General features: G+C 36.3%; 1 protein-coding gene across 2 annotated transcripts in view; it reads left to right on the top strand.

Moving 5' to 3' along the window:
- The first annotated feature begins 1,490 nt into the window (after window positions 1–1,490).
- LOC109685548 (MICOS complex subunit MIC27) overlaps window positions 1,491–22,765 on the top strand; it is a 69,146-nt gene continuing 47,871 nt past the window's right edge. Inside the window, exons 1-2 of one of the 2 annotated variants that reach the window (XM_074064088.1) lie at window positions 1,491–1,633; window positions 21,832–21,936. In XM_074064088.1, coding sequence (XP_073920189.1) covers window positions 1,619–1,633; window positions 21,832–21,936 — 120 coding nt within the window. In that variant the 5' untranslated portion in view covers window positions 1,491–1,618. The remainder of the gene's footprint in view (window positions 1,634–21,831; window positions 21,937–22,765) is intronic. The other variant, XM_074064089.1, reaches the window with a different exon arrangement.

The raw sequence follows: 22,765 nt of genomic DNA, 5'->3' as shown, positions 1-22,765 counted from the left end.
AGGAAAATATTTGGAAAAAGCCAGAATCAGCCTTGAGAAATGCAGCATGAAAAAGTAAGCTTTACATTGTTGTTGGAAGATTGAGTTAAAGAAATTGTGGAGAAAGTCATTTACTAAGCAATAATAATGTAACAAAGTGAACATTTCAATTTTGTTTTTGTTGGTACTAGAGTTTCAACACAGGGCCTCAGGCTTAAGTTTGGGCTTTAAATAAGCACTCTACAAGTTGAGCCACTTCTCCAACCATATTATGGGCTGGGTATTTTTGAGATAGGGTCTCACAAACTACTTGCCCAGGTTGGCTTAAACCATGTTCCTTCTGATCTCTGCCTCCTAAGTAGCTATCTACCAGTACCCAGCTCATTTTGATTATTAAAAATTTTATATATATATATAGGTATATATATATATTAAACTTGCCTTCAAGAGGCTCATTTTTATTTTTCTTTAATATTAATTTAAATTTTTTATTGTTGTGGTGTGTGGGGGGTACATTGTGGCTTCCACAAAAGTTCTTACAATGTATCAAATGTATCTTACTTGAATTCACCCCCTCCACCATTCTCCTTTGTTGCCCCTTCCCCCATTCCTGGTATAGTTTCAACAAATCTTATTTTTCTATTTACAAACTTGTGTACACAGTATTTGCACCATATTCACCCTCCTACACCATTTATCCCATCCTCCTCCTCCCACTGGTACCAACCCCCCAGGCAGGACCTCTTCTGTCCTCCTGTTCTCTGATTTTGTAAAAGAAAAAAATAACATTTTTGTTTGTTTAAGATGTTTACCCAGAGAATTTCATATGATACTTACATGTATATATAAACATTGAAATTTAAAGAATAGCAGGATAAATGAAGGAAGACGCTTGTCTGACATTGCCAGAAATGAAAAGAACATTATTTGAATGTCTTGGTCACTAAGCACTGGGTACTTGTTTTAAAGCAATGAATCAAATAAGGACACAGTTTCACTTAGACATTTTCAATAGCATAGAGTTCATGCTCAGTGACATAGTTTTAGGATGAATGAACTTGCCCATGTTCGGCACAGGTAACATGGGTTTGTGTGTGTGTGTGTGTGTGTGTGTGTGTGTGACTACTGTATATAGTTAATTAAGGCGGTGGACTTGGGTTTTAGGTTCGTATGTAGACAAACCATATATACTCAAAACAAAAGAAAAGTTGTTAATCCAAGGAAACAACTCTCAACTGGACTATGGAGAATATTGTGAAAAGCTTTATCCAGGAGAAAACAAGAACGAAGCCTTTCTCTTCAGTTTTTTGTTCGTTTGTTTGTTTTATTTACTCTTTTGGAATACTGGGGTTTGAAGTCTGAGTCTCCTTTATTTATTTATTTTTTGCAATACTGGGGGTTTAGAACTCTGACTTTTATGTTTGCTGGGCAAGCAGTCTTAACCACTTGAGCCACTCCTCTAGCCCTCACAAACTTTTCTCCGAAAACAGCTTACTAGCAAGGAGCACCAGCTGCTAAAACCGCAGGAGGGCGGAGTAAAGGCCGCAGGCCAGGGCGTAAGGAGGCGGGGCTGTCAAGTGGAACTGTTTTGTCCCTCTGAGCTCTCCATAAGCGAACTTGTGCTGACAGGGTTATAGATATGGCGGCTTTTAGGGTAAGTAAAAACAAACTTAGTTATGTGTGTGTTTCAGTATCGATAACATTCCAGTAAGTGTGTGTCGGATTCTCCTAACTTCGGAAGGGAGCCCTTCAGCAAGTAGTGGTGCGAAGGTGCGATTGTGAGAGAATTTGATCATTAATTTTGAAGCCTCAATACACCTGCCTTCCTCTTTCCTTAGTTTCCTCAGTCTAGGGCACTGTTCTCTCCATAGCCCTCTACGCTGGACCGATTATCCAGCGGCGATACAAACTTAAAAACCGCTGTGTTCAAAATGGCCAGCCAGCCAGGAAGCGAACAGCTTCAAGAAAGACAAACGGGAATTCTTGGCATGTGTCTCGGTGCGCAGGGCGGAGCCTCGTGACTATCAAAGGACTTTGTTCAAATCTTCTTTGGGACAAAACAGATCGGGATAGAGATTTCCCAGAATCTCTGCAATATGCGGTTTCATAAGTAGTGTTGTTACTCACAGTCGAATAATAGACCCGTTTCTTTTGAGTTTTATAGTGAGAAAAAGGTTGTTTTAGAAATAAGAGTACAGGAACTGACTCAGCTGGCTGCTAGGTTTCACTAACAGTAATTTACAGATATTTACGTAGCGCATTTTAAGTGTCAAATGTTTTGTTAGCTTTGAAGGAGTTGTAAATATGAATAACTCAGTTCAGCTTGATTTTAAGTCAACTCTGTACCTTTCTTGATTCGCCGTTCTTACTTTATTTCTGCAATTCTGAGAGCTCATACCTTTATCTGAACTATCAAACACCCTCCTAACTGGACTCTACGTCCTTCCTGCCTCTCGTGGAATCTATTTTCCCCTTTGCTGCCGGAGTACTTCTACCAAAGGGCAAATCTGATTATGCACCTCCTCTACTTAAACGTATTTCTCCATACTGTATTAACTGCCCTTCATCTCTTGTCAGTCAAGAATGCTCCTCGATGTTGAACTACTTGCTTCACCCTTCCATGCGTTTTTACTTCCTCTTTCTGCTGATCCTAAAGTGCCATTGCCCATCCTCGTCTATGTTCTACTTACACCTCATCCATTCATCTAACATATCTGTGTACACCCTCCCCATTTGCTAAGCAGAAAACTCTTTTTTCCAAGGGAGTGTACCCAAACAAATCAGTCTAATTCAAATACCTCCTCTTTATGCTTCCACAGAACCCTCACCATATTTGCAGTATTTCTTAACACTGCAAATATTGTAATATTTACTGCCTTTTCTACCATCCTAAATCATAACCTCCTTGAGAATAGTAATTATAGCATGATAATCTTTGTATCCTTAATACTGAGCACAGGTCTGACTTATATTGGATATTTAGTAAGTTCTGCATGAACAAATAAGTGCCAGGCAGTGAGGATAAAAGAAAAAACTAAATTAAACAATGGAGATGCAACATTTAACACAAACGGCTGTGATTCTGAGTAAGAAGTGCCTTGCCTCAAAAGAAGTACAAAGTACTTTGAGGTTTCAGGGGAAAAGGAGCTTGCACCTGGTTTGAAGAGAATAAGGAAAAGCTTCAGGGAGGAGATGCAGAGACAGAAGGAATGGTTAGTAGTTAAAAGCAAATCAGAAGTGTGTTATCAGTGAAGCCTAGAGTAAAGATTTGAACTGTTTTTGTCTGTTTCTTTGTTTGTGGTGCTGGGCATTGAACCCAGGACTTTGTGCATGCTATCCTGAGCCTGTAAACTTTCTTTCTTTTTAAAAAATATGTCTTTTAAAAAATGTGTTTCATTGTCACATTTTTATACATGCATGAAATATACTTTCAGACATGTTCATCCCCTGTCCCCTCTTCTTTCCTCCTCCCCCTTCCTTTTTTCTGTTGGTCCCAAGGTGATCTTACTGATCTTCATCTACTTTCCTTTTATAGCTCATTCTACTTATAGCTTCCTCCTCCTTGTGCTTCCCCCAACACCATAGCCCCTCCCTTTACATTCATGTCTGTTTTTTTTTAAGTTCTAGATTTTGCATATGAGAGAAAACGTGATATTTGTCTTTCTGAGTCTGGCTTACTCACTTAACATGTGAACTTTCTTTTCATTTGACCAGTAAGTCACCAGTAATGGACATTTATTAAGTGCTTATCATAGGCAGGCACTATGGTAAAACACTTTATATATATATATTTTATATATATATATATTATATATATATATATATATATATAACTTCATGTATCCTCTAGACATTATATAGTAGATATTATTGTTTTACAGACCTAAAATAAAACAAAGAAATATAAATAGAGTAATATAGAGAGACATCCCAGATTGCAAGAAGTTAAAGAAAGGATAAGAGATGGAGAACTGACATTCATCTAGAACCTACTTTGGTCATTTGCTCTGCATATATTCACTTTAACCCTATTGATGACCCTAAAAAATGGGTAATATTACCATTTCACAGATTTAAAAAACTGAAGTATAAAAAAGTGCTTGTTTTGGATCAAACAGCTGGCAAGTGGAAGATGCAAGATCAAATGCAGGTATTTTTGGTTCTAAAGTACTTCTGCTATTACTTGCTTCTTCTGGAAAGGTTTATGTTATTCTTTACAAAAGTTTAGTGGTAAAAGGAAGGAAAGAAATGTTGGGATGGAAGTAGCAAATTCCAGAAAACATATCTTCTAATTTAAAGTCAGGAGACTTATGTAAGTTTGGAGACAAGGGAAAATGTGCCAAGAGCTAGTATAAAGAAAAAGATAATTAGTAATCATAGCTGTTATGTTTCTTGAGCAATTACTGTGATTTAGGTATTTCTCTTGGTGCTTTATGTGAATTTTCTCCTTTGTGTTTCATAGTGGGTCTGTGAGTTGGTATGGTTACTATGTATCTTTTTACAAGTAAGGAAACCAAAGCTTAGAAAAGTTGAGTAACTTGCCCAAACTCACATAGTAGTTACTAGTGGTAAATCCAGATCTGAAATCACATGGTCTGAGTCTAGAACCTGTACTCTTGACCACATTTCATAAAGAATTGCTGAAATCAGGAAGACAAGTGGAGGGATTGGTCAGAGCTAGTGAATGGAAGTTGATTACTGGGAGATCTTGAAGAACGTAGGTGGGAAATTGAGGCAGCTCAAATTGGACATCTGTGTGTTCTCAGTGTAAGGTCATCATTTAAAATAAGAAAAAATAGAATGTACCTTTAGGAGTTTAAGAATGGAAAAGACTTGGAAAGGGGACTATGAAAATTAAATATGCTATCAATAGACATTGAATAAAATAATTGTTGACAAGTAAGGGCTCAGCTGATATTACCTCTACTGTTACGACTTTCTTCAGCAGTGCTAATTGACTAGATGAGGAAAAGGAAACAGTTAGCAGGTACTCAGGTGCTGAGTGTTGGCCAGGTGATAATGGCAGATGATCTAGGGAATTTATCCAAATAGTTGTTTATATTGGATAAGAAGACATGAAAAAGAGGATGGAATTGATGGCCTAGAAGATTGTCAGGCACAGTGAAAAAAAAGAGCAAGTTTCAAGAGAGTGGGAGAGATGAAATGACATTCAATTTTAATCAGGGACATCTTCAAGCATTTAGGCTATTGAAAGTGAAATAGTTTTTAGTGAATTGCAAGGTAAGGTCACTACATTAGAAAGGGCTAAGATTCATGGAGCTCTTGGGGCTTAAGAAGCTTAATGAAGCATCTGTGAGGTTAAGGTATCAAAAAGGCAGTCTATGTGCATTTTTTTAGCCCAAGTTTAATAACAAGGGTTAAGAAAGAGGGAATTCTTGAAAGTTGGTAGATACAGTTAATATACATCTTGAACTATAAGAGCTTGTTGAGCAGATGTCATGATGAAATACTGATGTAGATTTAGTCTTGAGGAGCAAGGACTGTGTTGATCTCTCCTGACTTTTGGAATCAGGGGAAATTGATGGAGGACTGGCCTTCATTGAAAAGGGTTGGGAAGAGTTTACTGCTGTCAAAAAAAAAAGGCCCATATTTCATTAATGCCAGAGGTTGAGAGTGAATTTGAGGAAAATTTGGATCATGAACAACAAACATTATAATAAAATACTTAATATCATAAGGTGGCTAGGGCCATTAGGTTCCTTGGTGTTGTTGGCTGCTTGGTTAATCCTGGTCTCCTTTTTCTCCAGAGAAGGAATCTAAAGTGGTTCCTCTTACAATTATAATAAAAAATTTTAAAAAATGAAGTGATTCCTCTTGTCATTGGTTGTAGCATATGAACACACAGCTGTGGTGGTGCTGAGATCAGGGTACTTGGGTGCACTTAGTTGCCACTGTGGTTTGAATATTGCTGCCCTCCCCCACCAATGATTCAGATATTGGAACCCAATGTGATAATATGAAGAGATGGGCCTTTCTGGAATGCATTAACTTTTGAGACTTGACCTTCTAGTGCCCTTATAAAAGAGGTTGGAGGTAGTTCCTTTGCCCCTTCTGCTTTGAGAGCACACTGTTAAAAGACACATTTTTCAAGCAGAATGCAAGCTTTCACCAGACATAAAATATGCTGTTGCTTTCATCTTGTATTTCTCAGCCACCAGAACTGTGAGCAATAGTAAATAATAAATTTCTGTTACTTACTAGTTACCCAGCCTTAAGATATTTTTCTGTAGTGCCCTAAGTGAACTAAGACAGCTCTGATAATACCAGGGCTATGGCACTGTAGTTTGGAGCAGCAGTAGGTCTGGAGTATGTGGGGTCTGCACAGAATTGCCCCAGCAACTGGGAACAGGGTGCAGGCATACTTCCTGTGGCAGTGGCACCAAGACTAAGATGAGGCCTTATGTAGAACATCTACAGATTGTTGGGCCAGGTCTCTAGGGCATGCCATGATGACTTTGCCATAGGGAGATTGGATATAGAATTGGCACAGATCCATTAATGACAGCCCAACAGATACTGGGGTTCTGGGAATGGGGTGCAGTAGTATTGAAGCTCCAGGAATAGCCGTCTGTAGCTACAATTCAGGCTCCAGGATTAGGACACAAAATAGTGGTAGGTATAACTTAGGCCCCAGAGAATGGGGTGTAGAGCAGTGACAGTATCCTAGTGATGGTGAGTCACAGCCCTGGCTGAAGACCTAGGGTGGTCAAAACAGAGTAACAGCAGTGGCCTCAGAAATGTTGTTGAATAAATATATCTCAGTTTGTTGTAAGCCCTTTTATCAACATCCAAAGAATGTCAAATCTTTCAGCCTTCTTATACTTATGATTACATTGGTGCCATCTTGATAATCCACAATAATTCTTCCTCTAAAGATCCATAATTTAATAATATCCGAAGAATTTTTTTTTTTGGCAGAACTAGGGTTTGAACTCAGGGCTTCGTGCTTGCTAGACAGGCACTCTACTTCCTTGAGCCATGCCTCCAGCCCTTTTTGCTCTGGTCACTTTGGAAATAGGGTCTCACTTTTTGCCCAAGCCAGCCTAGACCATGACCCTCCTATTTTAAACTTCCTACCATTGCTAGGATGACAAGTGTATACCACAATGCCAGTATTTTTTTCCATTGAGATGGAGTCTCACAAACTTTTTTTTGGTGGGGGGCAATACTAGGGTTTGAACTCAGGACCTTATGCTTGCTAGGCAGGTGCTCTACTGTTAGCCACTCAACCAGCCCTATGTGGTATTGGGTATTTTTGAGATAGGGTCTCTTGCCTGGACTGGCTTGGAATTGCAATCCTCCTGATCTCTGCCTCCTTAGTAGCTAGGATTACAGGCGTGATGTCACAAACTTTTTTGTTTGGACTGGCCTGGAACCATGATCCTCCTGACCTCATCCTCCCATGTAGCTTAAGATGACAGGTGCTTGCTGAGCTATTGTTAGAAATGAGGTCTATACAGGGAACTTAAAAGACTAAACTCTCCCAAAATCAATGAACCAATAAAGAAATGGGCAACTGAACTAAACAGAACTTTATCAAAAGAAGAAATTCAAATGGCAAAAAAATACATGAAAAAATGCTCACCATCTCTAGCCATAAAGGAAATGCAAATCAAAACCACACTAAGATTCCACCTCACCCCTGTTAGAATAGCCATCATCAAAAACACCACTAACAAAGGTGTTGGTGAGGATGTGGGAAAAAAGGAACCTTTGTACACTGCTGGTGGGAATGGAAGCTAGTGCAACCACTCTGGAAAAAAATTTGGAGGCTTCTTAAAAATCTAAGCATAGATCTGCCATATGATCTAGCAATCCCACTCCTGGGGATATACCTGAAGGAATACGACACAAGTTACTCCAGAGGCATCTGCACACCCATGTTTGTTGCAGCGCTATTTACAATAGCCAAGTTATGGAAACAGCCAAGATGTCCCACTACTGACGAATGGATTAAGAAAATGTGGTTATTTATACACAATGTAATTTTACTCAGCCATGAAGAAGAATGAAATCTTATCATTCACAAGTACATGGATGGAACTGGAGAACATCATTCTGAGTGAGGTTAGCCAGGCTCAGAAGACCAAAAATCATATGTTCTCCCTCATATGTGGACTTTAGATCTAGGGCAAATACAGCAATGTGGTTGGACTTGGGTCATATGATAAGGAGAGAGCACATACGGGAGGTATGGGGGTAGTTAAGAAACCCAAAACATGAAAGTGTTTGATGTCCCCACTGCAGAGGAACTTATACAGAAACCTAAAGCAACAGAGGTCACTTATGAAAAGGGGATCAGGAACTAGTGAAAAGGTCAGTTAGAGATGAATCAACTTGGGTTGTAACACATTTGGACATGGAAGCAATGCTAGGAATCTCTCTGTATAGCTATTCTGATCTCAAGTAACAAAAACACTTTGTCTTTCTTATTGCTTATGTTTTCTCTTCAACAAAATTAGAGATAAGGGCAGAACAGGTTCTGTCTGGAAGTGAGAGGGGTTGGGGGAGGCGAAATGGCCCAGTGTTTGCACATATGAATAAATGAATAAAAAAAAAGAAAGAAATGAGATCTTGCAAACTTTTTGCCCAGGCTGGCTTTGACCACAATCCTCCAGATCTCAGCCTCTCAAGTAACTAGGATTACAAGTGTGAGCCACCAGAAACAGGCTCTGAAGAATTTTTTTTTCCATATAAGGAAACATCATTCACAGCTCCCAAAGAATTGTACATCAACATCTTTTGGGACTGTTATTCACTCTATCACAATCCTCTTATCAGGTAAATCTTGTTTCTGACTTTGGTAATTTCATTTTCTCTGAGGTCATATATTCATATCTCATATTAATATAGCCACTCCTTTCTTTTGATTAATGTATGTATGGAATATCTGTTTCCATCTTTTCATTTTCACCCTGTCTATAGTATATTTGTGATAAGCTACTTGTCAATAACCTATAGTTGGGTTGGGATTTTTAATCTACTCTGCCAATATTTGCCTTTTAGTTAGTATTCTGTAATGTAGTTATTGATATGTTAGGTTTTAAGTCTGTCATTTTGTTTTATGTTTATCTTTGTTCTGCTTTTCCTTTCTGTATTTTCTTTTTCCTGCCTTCCTAGAAGTTATTTGTACTTTATAAAAAGGTACAAACTCCGTTTTGATTTACTAGTAGTATTTTCAGTGTATCTTCTTCTAGTGATGTTTCTAGGAATGTCTATTGTATTTGTATTTATCCATAATTTTATGCTTTCTGGTATGCTTTGAATAAGTATCCCATAAAGACACATAAGTAAAGTTTTGGTCTCCAGTGTGGTGGTATTGAGAGGTGCTCTCCACCTTAGTAAGTGAGGTCTTGTGGGAGGTCCTTAGATCATTGCAGGCATCCATTTGAAGGTGATCTCATGACCCTTGTCTCTTCCTCTCTGTTACTGTCTACTTCATGCTCTTACATGTGTTCCTTCCATGATGTGCTACCCTCACCAGAGGCCTAAACCAATTGGGCCAGTTAATCTTGGCCTAGAACCTCCAGAATCAAACTGTGAGTCAAAACAAACCTTTCTACTTTTTAAGTAGCCTATGTCATATTTCTCATTAAAATAATGTGATGTTGACTAATACATTATCCATTGTTATTTCTTCTTTGCAGATGTCCCAGAATTTCTTCTTTTCTCAATTCCTTTCTTTTTAGAGAACTTCCTTTAGCTATTATTTTAGGACCGATCTACTGATGACAAATTCTTTCCATTTTCTCTCTTCTAGGAATGTTTTGATTTCCCCTTTATTCCTGAAGGATTCTTTTTCTGGACATAGAATTCTGGATTGGCGGTTCATTTCTTTAATCACTTGAGAAATGTGCTAATTCCTTCTGACCCTTGTGGTTTCTGATGAGAAATTTTCCATTTTTCAAATTGTTTTTGCTCTGTAGATAATGTATTTTTCTCTCACTGTGTTCAGGATTTTTATTGTTCTTTACTTTTCACTAAGAAGGAGTCATTCTTTTCAAAATTCCATTTGAAAAGTTTGCTTTAAAATGGCTCTTGTTAGTGACTTGAACCTGTATTTCATGTTAATTAATATTTCTTCACGGCAGAAGAAACATTTAAGAAAATATTGACAGAATTTTGTAAAAATAATAAAATACTCAAATCACTAATCTAAGAAGCACAGAGAACACCACATAGGATAAATCACACACACACACACCCCTACCTTACTCCCCTATACACATAGCATCCAATTGGAGAAAAGAGAAGCAGAGGTAAGAATTACAGCATGCTTTTTGAAAACTACACAAGCTAGATAATGTATCTGAAGGATAATATTCTTTGTAATTGTATTGTGATTCAGAGATGCTAGTACTTCTTATTTGCTTTTCTTTTGAACAATTGATACATTTTATGTGTAAAAACAAAAATAACCCCCAAGACCAAAATCTCTACCTATACTGCAGAGGAAATGCTTGACTATGATCTATTCTGTTTTTTTATATCATCATGGTTGCACTATAATATATGTCTCCAAACAGCATATACTTAGTTTCTTTAGAATTGTCTTTAATACCATTATATGATAGGGTATCTGATTTGTCCTGGATTGGCTATCTCTGTTCTTAATATTTATGTATAAATTCTTTATTGCATTAAGACTCAATATTTAATGATTCCAGGGTTATAAAATTCTTCAAGTTCTGTTTAACAGCTTAAAAAATATTGTTTACATAAGCCAGGCACTGGTGGCTCATGCCTGTAATCCTAGCTGCTCAAGAAGCAGAGATCGGGGGATCACCGTTTGAAGCCAGACCAGGCAAATGGTTCGTGAGACCCTATCTCGAAAAATACTCATCACAAAAAGAGTTGGCGGAATGGCTCAAGGTGAAGGCCCTGAGTTCAAGCCCTAGTAGTACAATAAATAAATAAGAATACTGTTTACATACTAAGTACAGGTTAAGGGGCACACAAATTCTACAACATAGTTTCTACTCTAAAGAAACTTACAGCTTTGTTGGTAAAGAGGACATATTCTTATGAAATGGGTGAGAAGATCATATACATTTAAATGTTATAATATATACAAAAATTCTTTAGCAATTCAAGTAAGGAGAGACCCATGTATTATAATCTGTTAGGCCTCATAGAGTTCAATGTTGATATTTAGATTATAAGGACTGAAGGAGTTAGATTGTCAACAGTGTCTCTGGGTTGAATATTGTTTGTTATGATATATTTCAGGTTTAAGGCAGTTAGGCTGGCTAAATCAGAAAGGTAAATTTAGGCTTACTTATATAAGATAAGATTAGATTAGAAAAAGCAAATCAGTGGAGTGCTTGAATACCAAAATAAGTTGGAATATTATTTTACATTATGTTTTGTTTTGAGATAGGGCCTTACTATTTAGCCTAGGCTAACCTGGAACTCACCATCCTCCTACCTCAGACTCCCAAGCAATGAGGTTGCAGGTATGTACGACCATAATCAGTTGGACTATTATTTTGAAGACAGTGTAAAGCCCTTGAAACAAGTCCAAAATAGTTCATTATTTTTAAAACTTAGTGTAAAATGGTGCAGATACACAAAAGGATGTTAGCAATAATATAATGAACACTACTAATGTAGTTGAAACATCCTATGTACTCCTTCAGCCATTATTGTATTCCACCTGAACCCCAACATAGCCTCTTCCTAGACTTTGGTATTTAACTTTGATATGCATGTTTTTAGACTTTTACTGTATATGCATATATGCCTAAAATTTATATACTATTTTTGTGTGCTTTTAATTTTTTAAATGTTTTTATTAGTATATAATAGTTGTGGAGGGGGTTTTGTTGTGACATTTCCATATAAATATTTATGTACCCTAGTTTGGTTCATCTTCAGTATTCTTCCTCTTCCCGCTCTGCCTTCTTAAAATGACTTAGACAGTTTTCAGTGTTCCATATTCATATGTGTGTAGAAAATATAGCAAATGTATTCACCCTCCAATTTTCTTACAAGCTGTATTTATGCTGCATATATTCTGCAGCTTGTTTTCAAGTAGCATTCTTCTGGTATTCATGTTTAATATGTGTAGCTCTTGTTCATTCATTTTCATCACTGCATAGTATTCCTTTTAGAAATATACATTTATTTTTCCATTCGCTTTATGGATATTATGGTTACTTACTCCATTCTTTTTATACTACAAATAATGCTGTTATGAATAATGATATACTTGTCTCTTTGGACCCATGCAAGAGTTTCCCTACTCTTCCACATAATAGCTATACAACTTTGGGCAGGATCACTTAATGTATGTATACTTCAGTTTTATCAGAATAATTAGGAATGAAATAATACTTTTCGCCCAGTGTTTTAAACCAGAAAAATCTATGTACACAGTATACAATATGCATTATACTATGCTTGCACTCTTTAAACTGTACACTAATTGTTAGCTGCTATAGTTATTCTGCTGCAGAAAAATATTTGTATTCCTATTGCACTGCCTCAGGTACTGCAATATTACTTGTGATCTTCAGATCTCAATTTAAGTCTTGCATTCTTCATACTCATGGTAGGCTAATACTATGTTTTTTTAAATGACTCTGAACATCAGTAGTCTCAAGCAATTAGATCAATAATTTGTTGTATATTATTATCAAGTTTTATTAAAGGGAGTATTTATTTACAGACTTGCTTCTTTTTCAAATTATTATGATGTCTTTCAGTCCCTGGATAATTATTTATGATTTTTTCATAACAGAAATAATCTTTAAAATTGTAGAATGTACTATATTTATTTGGTTTTCATAATGAACACAGAGGTTACTCCAGAGATTGTTTACCCTCAAACTGTCCTGTGAAGTGTAAAATAGTTTTCATGGCTTAAGAAAAGTTTCTTTAAAAATAATTCAAATTGCAGAAGGTGAAAGTCTAGTAGAGTGGGAATGAGAATACCATTTTCATTGATCTCCTAGGACAGCCTAACTGATAAAGTATAAATTAAGGCATAATAGAACCCCAAACTTTTGAGCATTGAGATCCTAAGGCTTTATAGTTTAGTGACTATTTTACTTTCATGGCTTTCCCACAGGTTCTTTATTTTTTTTATCTCAGCATTTCATTCCTTTGAAGTAGGCTGTTTGAAATATTGACATGCAAGGAACAAATTTTACAGGTATATTTTTGTAGTTTGATTATTTAGTTTATTTGTTCTTTCAGTACCACTATCTTTTCTAACAGTTTTGCAAGAAAATACAGGCATGCTTTACATGTAACAGTATAATGAATAATACTGTGGCTAAAAGATTCAAGCTGTTCTCTGTAGATTTAATGATACTTTATTCACTTAGAGATTATTCATCTACTCATTATTTGCTGAAGAAAATAAGCACCCTGATATATACAGGTCCTCTGTTAGCGACTCACTGGTGATTACTCTAAAACAAGGCACCCTTGTGTAAGTAAGACTTCTATGTTGCTGTCAAGAAATAGCTCTTAGGCCGTATCTTCAAAATAAAGCATTAATACCTTTTCCCTTTTCAATTTAAGTCAGAAAAAATACAGTACTACCTATGTTAAAGCAGAGTTGGGTTTAGTGCCACTTGTTATTATCAGAAACTTTATTGTCCTTGAAAATAGTCTAGGAGACAGAGGGGTGCCATTTGAAATTCAGAAAAGGGAAATTAATATATACTTTCATGGAGAACAGAGGCTACACCTATTCTATATGACTCAAAGAGAGTAACTAGGATCAGGGAAAATTATATGGACATGTTCCAAGTCAGTCTACTGAAGAACTTCCTCGTAGAGCTGTAAAAAAAAATGGAGGAATGACCTATTATTGATGGAGTTTCCTGGTACTGAAGATCATAAATAACTGGGGGTCACTTCTCAACATGCTTTAGAAAGTCAGACAAATTTAACATCAATAGGAATGGCTGGACCAGAAAATGTTTAAGATTCCTTTGCATTCTGAGACAGAAATTCTCATCCCAAGCAGGAGATATGTCTGATATATAACCCTTAAATTTAAAAACAATCTGTCTTTTTACAGATTCAACAATTCTGTTGAATTCACTGATCATTAGTTTAGTTTACTCCCCAATGGTTCTTGATCTTTGAGGCAAATTTCTAAACATCATCAGTTGTGTAACTATGCCCTTGTGTTTGTTTTCCTCAAGAGTGTGTGTACATTAGCTCTGTAGACAAAGGAAATCACTCAGAACAGTGCTGATGTTCTTTCTCTGATGTTCTCCCCTGCTAATAAGGCTGCTATTGGGGTAAAGAAAGAAAAGGAAGTAAATAGAGGTAAAGGAAGAATTGTAAAAACAATTTGGAACAAATGGTTATGGGAAAAATTAAAGGGTGGAAAAAAGAAGTGAGAAGAAAGAACAAAAAGTAGGAGCAATTAGAGTTGGCTACTTTTCCCTTAGTAATGATGCCAAACTATAATTTTCCTTCTTCCCCACCCAAATATAGTGTGATCCAGTGTTTACAAATAGCTCTGTGGTGATGGTATCTTCCTTTGGAACAGCTCCTCTGACACCAGTACCATACTGAAAAGGAAATTTTTTATACCTTTCTAGCTTCTTCCACTGCTGGATCTTTTGGGCTCCACAAAATGAGGACTTTTTAAAAAAAATTTAAGCAACTGTAGTGTGAAGGAATATTTTTTCCTTTGCAAAAAAAAAGATTACTGGCTATTCTAGCTGAAAGTATATCAATTTAAATAGAAAGTAATAATGGTTTAAAGCATTTACTTGATGTAATATAATAGTTGCATTAATTTTACCAAGAAATTATGTCATTTCACATGCAAAGTAGAATGCTATTTCTAGTAAGAAAGAAAAAGACTTGCTTTTTGGCCACTTAGAAATAATCTTCAGAAGGTAGAGATTTGGGCAACAAATATATTATGAGACTACTAACTTCCATTTATAAACTTTTGTCTATTATAATATTTCATTCTTAGGACATTCCTATGATAATTTTGTATCTATGCGTCAAGACAAAATATACTTGTGATAAATCTCATTTGTGGTGGGGCTGGATTGATTGGGTCCTCAAATGCTTCAATAGAATCTTGGAGTCTGTAAGCATATGCAGAAATTTCAGAGTAAATACATTTGAGGAGAAGATAGTTCATAATTTTCATTGGATTTTTAAGAAGTTAACAGCAAAGAACCAGCCTCACAATTTTAGATTAGTTTTAGGATCTTTAATTCTTTGCTTGCACAAATGCTTGATACATGTTATATAAAAGAACTTACTAGATTCTGGATTTATACTGCCTTATTTACAACTGTGGATCATTTCATTACTTAGTTTTGGTGTCTTTAATCCTACAAAGTCCTTTGGAAACAAAGAGGCATAAGACTACTCACAAGAAGTCTACATTTTAGTAGAATATAGGTTGCATTTATTTTTATAAAAAATAATAATATAATGTATTTGGTGAATACCAGATTACTGCTTCACACAAATAAGAGTTATATAATTGAGAGTGAAGGCTGTGAGTGAGCTAGTAGAACATGAGTTAGGCATTTAGAGAAGGGCAGAACACAGATAAGTATATTCATTCAACAGTGATTTTTTGAGTAGCTGCTATGTGCTGGGTACTGTTAGGTACAGGATTGGAGAAGTCATTCTAATAGGGAAAATGAAATGAGAGGCACTGAAGGAGGAGTATGCTTGACATACTTGGGGCCATAGAAGACTGATTTTGGCTAGAATCAGAGAGCATATGGATTGAGGTTGGGTAAATGTTTGTTTGATGAGGTGGCAAGACAAAACAGTAATTTGGAAAGATTAAGAGCATTGGACCTGGTGGCACATGCCTATGATCTTAGCTACTAGGGAGGCAGGAGCAGGAGTATCACAGTCTGAGCCAGCCTGGGCAAAAGTTAGTAGGACCCTATCTCAAAAACAAGCCAGGCATGGCATTACATGTCTGTAATTCCAGCTACTCTGGAGGCTAAAGTAGGAGGATCACAAGGCATCAAGTTCAATCCTCACATTAAAAAAATCAGCATTTCTGTATAATTTATTTAGTCCTATTTTCAAATTTTATAGCATTTAAATTTTAAACTAACATTAGCTTGAAATCACCTCTTATTGGAGTGTTACTGTTGTAAGTAAATAGAATACTCTCAATATTCCTCTCCCACATCTCTACAAGGTAGATAGAGCCTAATTTTCTCCTATGTATAATGCACATGTGTATATATGTAGGGGCCATTAGGTGGTTTTTAAATTCCCAATTCCTGACTTTGATAATACTCAGTATTTGTCTGATCTCAAGTACTCTAAACTGATTGAAGTTGAATTATGCCAATCTGCTGTACCATTTCTGGATGATTTTTAATATATTTATTTGTGCAACTTTGCTCACTGTGTATATTTTTATTTTTATTTCCTACTTCTTGGCTTTTTATTTATCTTAGATAAATTTTTTATACTTTCAAGTATTACTCAGTAATAATTACATCACAATTTTAAATGATAAAAATGTTCAAAAATTCTAAAATAATTTAGTTCTTTTATAAAACTTAATTAAAGTACTTGGTATTCAAAATACTTTATCATCAATGCTCTGTAATTTAAGAATACAGGCAGATTAAGCTGAGTAGTATTTGTTTTGGCTAATTTAAGATTGGTCTTTTAAGTGCTGGAACTTTAATTTGATGGAAGTTACATCTCACGTGTACCATGTAATTCTCATCCACCTTAAACTAGGGATTTGAACCCATTCTTCATCACTCATTGTCTTCAATTCTTAGCTATGCCAATTGTAATATGCTGTAGCTGTTACTTAAATGAATATATTAATGTAGATAGTGGACCTAATTGGATATTGAACCCATAAATAGCTTTAAAAAATGCTGTCTTGAAAAGATTTCTGGTGTCATTTGCCTTTTTCCTATAACTGTTTATTAAATCCACCTCTACAGTCAAAAACATCAGTCTAATAGTGGTAACAAATGCTATGGGTAGGTTAGAAGAGTAGCACTATTATAGTAAACTGAAGTTTAAAAAACTACATTTCACTCTTCCAGTCATCAGGCTGGCCTGCATTATAACCTATCATTACAGAATAACAAAACACAATATGTGTCCCTCAATTAATACAGTTCATAAAAGTGATTGCGCTTTCTCCTCCTTACTCAATTTCATTCTCTATTTTTATTAGTTGCTAGATGTTCAGGGACAGGTTTTTGGTCACAGGATATTTTGAATTGTATTATCTTTTTTCTTTTTCCCCCTCCCCTGGTTTGAGAACTCCTTTAGCACCTAAAAATTCTAGATAGCTGAGATACACTATCCTTATAGTAAGCAGGATTGTAAAGGAGACAAGTTTATAAAATCTAACAGAAAGTTCTCCAAAAGTGAGATTAATATCAATTAACTTATTATAAACTTCCTAGGCCCAAGTATTTGATGTATGAATTACTATATTTGGCATAATTCTCACAATCCCAGGGCACTAAGTATATATTATACCTCATTCCCCAAGGAGTTAACAGTCTATTTGGGGAGTAAATGTTAATACCAGTGACTAGCTGCAAGTGCAAAAAGACACTTAGGGAAGAGATGGGGAGAGTGAGAAATAAGACTACCTATATAGATTGGAGATAGATTATAGAGTATCTGAAAAGTACAGAATTGTTTTAAGTAGTGTGTTAGGAAAGAGGAAGAAAATTTACTTTCTTGAGCCAGGATAGTGCCCTGATTGACAAGAGAATTTTCTTGGCTTGACAGTAATTATTGTTGGTTGGAGTTAAATGAGACTGGAGTAGTGGCCGTAGGCTAGGAGACTGAGGATGACATTGATAATGATGATGGTAATGGCTAACTTATATTGAGCCCTTGATGTGTTCTTATGAAATAGGTGATATTATATGTGCAGAAATTGACACAAAGCTTGCTTAAAGCCAAATTATGAATAAGTAATAGAGCTGGAATTTGGATTCAAGTCTAACTCTAAAATCTACCCTCTTTGCATACCTATCTATACCATAAACACTCATCATCCTGGGCTGCTATTGTGTTATATACCTGTTTTTACTGCCTCTTGTACTAGATGTGACTCTGAGAGCATGAATCATATCTTAATCATCTCTGTAACCCCAGTAGGGTACTTGATAATGGTTTTTTTTCTGGTGATTTTGTGATTTAAAATACCTCCAAACTATAGTGCTGAAGTGCTACCTAGTGTTTTTTTAAGTGCTAGGCAACTAGTTATATGCCTTACAGAGCAAAATATGAATATTGATAGCTTTGTTCAAGCATGAATTACAGCACCATTGGCCATAAGTTCAATGTTAATAAACCATAAAAATATAAATAAGGTGTCTGGAAACAGAAATGAACATGAAACAGTTTATATATCTATCGGTTGATGAAACTGAAACCAATGAATCACAGGATGCTAACCCTGCATTTTCCCAAGGAACAGTGGTTCACAGCTACTTTGTAGAATTTAACTATCACAAATGATAATAATCAGCCATATTTTAATTAGAGAAATACTTAGAAAGATATGAGTCTTATGGGAATGGGAGAGTTATATGATGTTTATCTTTAATCTTGCTATGTGTAAATCTATATGATAGAATTCTCTTCTAGGGCCTATTATCTTTTGGAGTGAGCCAGTTTTCATCTCTCATTGATTTTAAATAAGCCATTTATGATTTATACTAGTCATTATTTTGCAGTTACAAATTGTTTTAAGCTAAGGGCTTTCCTTATTGTGAAAGCAAGGTCACCTTTTCTAATTTTAATGTTTGATTAATGAAGTCTATGAGAATGTAAGATTTTGTAATGTCTCCAAACTCTGATATTTTTTAAAATCTTACTTGATTATCTAAATCAGGGGTTGGCAAACTTATGTAAAAGGCCAGATAGGTTTTGCAGGATATGTGAGGTCTCTAGTTGTATATTCTTCTTTGCTTTTGTTTATTTTTACAAAACTTTCAGTATTTTTAAAAATCATTTTTAGCTCTGGGTCCAGTCCAGAGTTAGCTCAGGGCTATAGTTCACCAATCTCCATTGTAAATATTTCAGTGTCATATGCACTAGCTTCTCCTCTTTAGGTAGTAATGCCTACTTCTTGTGTATCTTGGACTTACAAAGGCCTGGCAATCTGCCTATGATTGCCCCTTTTCATTGGAATTTTTAGTTGTACTTTTTTGTGGTGTATAGCATGATATTGTCATACATGTATTCAATTTGTAATGAAAAAATGGGGTAACGATTTCTTTTAAAAATTCTGGCCTTTTTTTGTTTAGAGGCAGTAAGAATGGTGGCTTTTTTCTTTCTTTTTTTTTTGTTTTTGAAATTGTCATTGCGGTTTTCACTAGAGCTTGATTAACATTAAGATTCATGTGAGAAGCCCAGCCATGTAACTTCTTTATTCAGCAATCAGAAGGAATGGTAAACAAAAGTTCATTAATTTACCAAGCATAGACCATTTTTATATAACTCCTTATTTATCCTCCTGGTAATCATAAATGGAAGGCATGTACTTTTTTTCAAATATATAGCCTAAGACCTAATTAAAATAGTGTGATCCATTAGGAATTTCTGTGATCGTGTAATAGCTTTATATCTATCTGTATGGTGCAATATGGCTGTTGAGCAAGTGGAATGGAGCTAATGTAACTGAAGTTTTTATTTTATTCACTTTAAGTTTAATTTCAGTTTAAATAACTACATGTGGTCAGTGATGACCATATTGAGCAGCATAACTCTCTAACAGCTTAAGCAATAAGGCCAGTTTTAGATAGTAAGTTGCACAATTATAATTCAAAACTAGATCTGTGGCTAGACCCCATGGCTCATGCCTACAATTCTAGCTAATCAGGGGGTAGAGATCAGGAAGATGGTGGTTCAAGGCCAGACCCAGCAAAAAAGTTTGTGAGATCCCATCACAACCAATAAAAGCTGGGTGTGGTGGCACATACCTTCTATCCCAGCTACATGGGAAGCATAAATAGGAAGATAGCACCACAGGTTGGTCAGGGCATGAACATGAGACCCTATTTGAAAAATGACTAAAGCAAAAAATGCTGGGGACATAACTCAAGTGGTAAGAGCACCTGCCTATCAAGCATGAAGCTCTGAGTTCAAACCCTAGTACTACTAAGAAAAATAAAAGCAAACAAAAAACATCAAAACCAGGTCTGTGCAATTCCTAAGCTTGTATTTTTTTTCCATTGTGCCATACTGCCTCATCAATAAAAATCAAGGTGTTTATGAAGCTAGTAAGAAAGAATTGGAAGATCTTACCCTGTTGAATGGAAAATGTAGAGAAAATACAGGCTCCTACATCAGTAAATCTGTACTTTTGAGCATTAGATCATAATATCTCTAGATTCTCATATACTGTACATATTATTATTATTATTGCATTATATGAAGTAATCTTAAGTAATGGGCAAAGACTGGACACCTTTCCAAGTTCCGTTCAGAGTTAGTCCTCAGCCAAAGATAGGTTATGTCACTTGTTCCACATAGCTTACTTTGCACATGTACCTTGGTTGGTGATCCTCATTCAGGCCTGGATGGATGACCAAAAGTACCAGCTGGGGGTCTCCAGCTATGCCTGACTCATGGCCATTTCAAGCAGGTTACTTTGGAGTTCAGATTCCACTCTTGGACTTGCTATTCTAGCACTGACAAAGACTGGTGAAGAGGATGGACTTGGGAATTCTTGCTGTTTGAGGCACATGCACTTGTCTCTTAGAACCCTCATTTATGTTCCAGATCTGCAGCAGCTTGCCCATGTTACTGGTCATTCCTATTCTTCCTTTCCCACTGGGCATTTTGCTCTAGGTAGGGAAGGTTCTTTTCTTCTGGTTCATTCTCATTGGGGTGGGGGGAGGGATGTGAGCTCCTACTTAGGCTCTGGAAGTGTCCTCCTTCTTTTCCTCCTCTTTGTTTTTTCAGTACTGGAGTTTAAACTCAGGGCCTCAACCTTGAGCCACTCCTCCAGCCCTTTTTTGTGTTGGGTGTTTTCAAGATAGGGTCTCAGAAACTATTTGCCAGGGCTGGCTTTGTATTGCAATCCTCCTGATCTCTGCCTTCTAATTAGCTAGGATTACAGGTGTGAGCCACCAGTGCCCCAGATTCCTCCTCCTTGATGTTGCTGGTACCCCTCCCCCAAGTCTTGCTTGTGGACAGCACTGCCTTGACTGTGGAGGGATGCATGGTTGTGTATGAGGCTGGTGTTGTTGACAAAATGTCCTCCTATTTGTTGTCTTCCTCATAGTCAGAGCCTAGTGATATAAAAGACAGAAAATGGGTGGAATTTCCTAGACTTTGGACTGCATGCATGACACTCTGCCTATGACTGCTAAAAACAGGTGGTACAGGCACAAAAACAGATATGAAGAGCAGTGGAACACAATAGAAGACCCAGATATAAATCCACGCTGCTACACCCACCTGACCCTTTTTTTTTTTTTTTTGCGGTGCTGGGGTTTGAACTCAGGGTCTACACCTTGAGCCACTCCACCAACCCTTTTTTGTGATGGTTTTTTTCAAGATAGGGTCTTAAAAACTATTTGGCCTGGGCTGGCTTTGAACCACGATCCTTCTGATCTCTGCCTCCTGAGTAGCTAGGATTACAGAAGTGAGATACAAGCACCCAGCTTTCACACCTGATTTTTGACAAAGGCACCCAAAACACGATGGAGAAAAGACAGCCTCTTCAAAAAATGTTTCTGGGAAAACTGGATATCTGCATACAGAAAACTGAAACTAGACCCATGTCTTTCACCCTGTATAAATATCAACTGAAAGCTGGGGAGCTTTTTAATTAAAGTATTCTCCTTGATGTGTCTTTTTTAGATGGGAAAGCTGACAACCATGCCTGCAGGTCTGATACATGCCTCTCTAAATTTACATGTGGCAAAAGAAGAGGGATCCAAAAATCAAATAATGAGACCAGAGCAGGTAATTTACCTATAAAAGTTTATAAACTTTATATAATGTAAAGATAATGCAAAAGGTATGTGTTGGGTTTTTTAGTTATCTCTATTTATCAAAAAGTGCCTTTGAATTCTCAAGTACATTTTATAAATGGAAAGAAATAGTTATGAAGCATCTAGTTCTAATCAGTGTGACTTTTCTCTGGAAAAAATATACAGATATACCCAATATTAAGAAATCTCTGCCTAAGAAAATAATTAAGATTTCAGTTTTGGGAAGTGACCTTAGATGTTTTCTAGTTTAGTCTTCTATATGTACTATAATCCCCTCTACAGTAGGCACACTCAAATGCACAACTCTCACAAATTTTTGGAAATTTCAAGTATTTTGTGTTTTGCTCTTATAATTAATTCTTCAAACACCCTGCACATAAATCTTTTTTTGCATGGTAGCATGAATTTCTAGAAGCAGAATTGTAGGTCAGATGGCACAAAAAATTGGTATTCTGACACACTAACATGCAAAATTGTGATATTCATACTTGCTTTTTTGCGGTACTTGGGTTTGAACTCAGGGCCTAAACCTTGAGCCACTTCACCAGCCCTTTTTTGTGATTGGTTTTCTCGAAATAGGGTCTTACAAACCATTTGCCCTAGCTGGCTTTGAACCACAATCCTTCCGATCTCTGCCTCCTGTAGTACCTAGAATTACAGACAGCTGTGAGGTATTTGATAAACAAAAAACCCTATTTTCTGATCTCTCCTGTAGGTGTATGAGGCACCATTCTAAATGCTGGGTAAAGTTTTATTAACTTTCATTAGCAAACTATGATAGATTCACTTCTCTACATACT

Source organism: Castor canadensis, chromosome X (genome assembly GCF_047511655.1).
Source record: "Castor canadensis chromosome X, mCasCan1.hap1v2, whole genome shotgun sequence".
NCBI classification, from domain to species: domain Eukaryota; kingdom Metazoa; phylum Chordata; class Mammalia; order Rodentia; family Castoridae; genus Castor; species Castor canadensis.
This window is presented reverse-complemented; position numbering and strand designations above follow the sequence as displayed.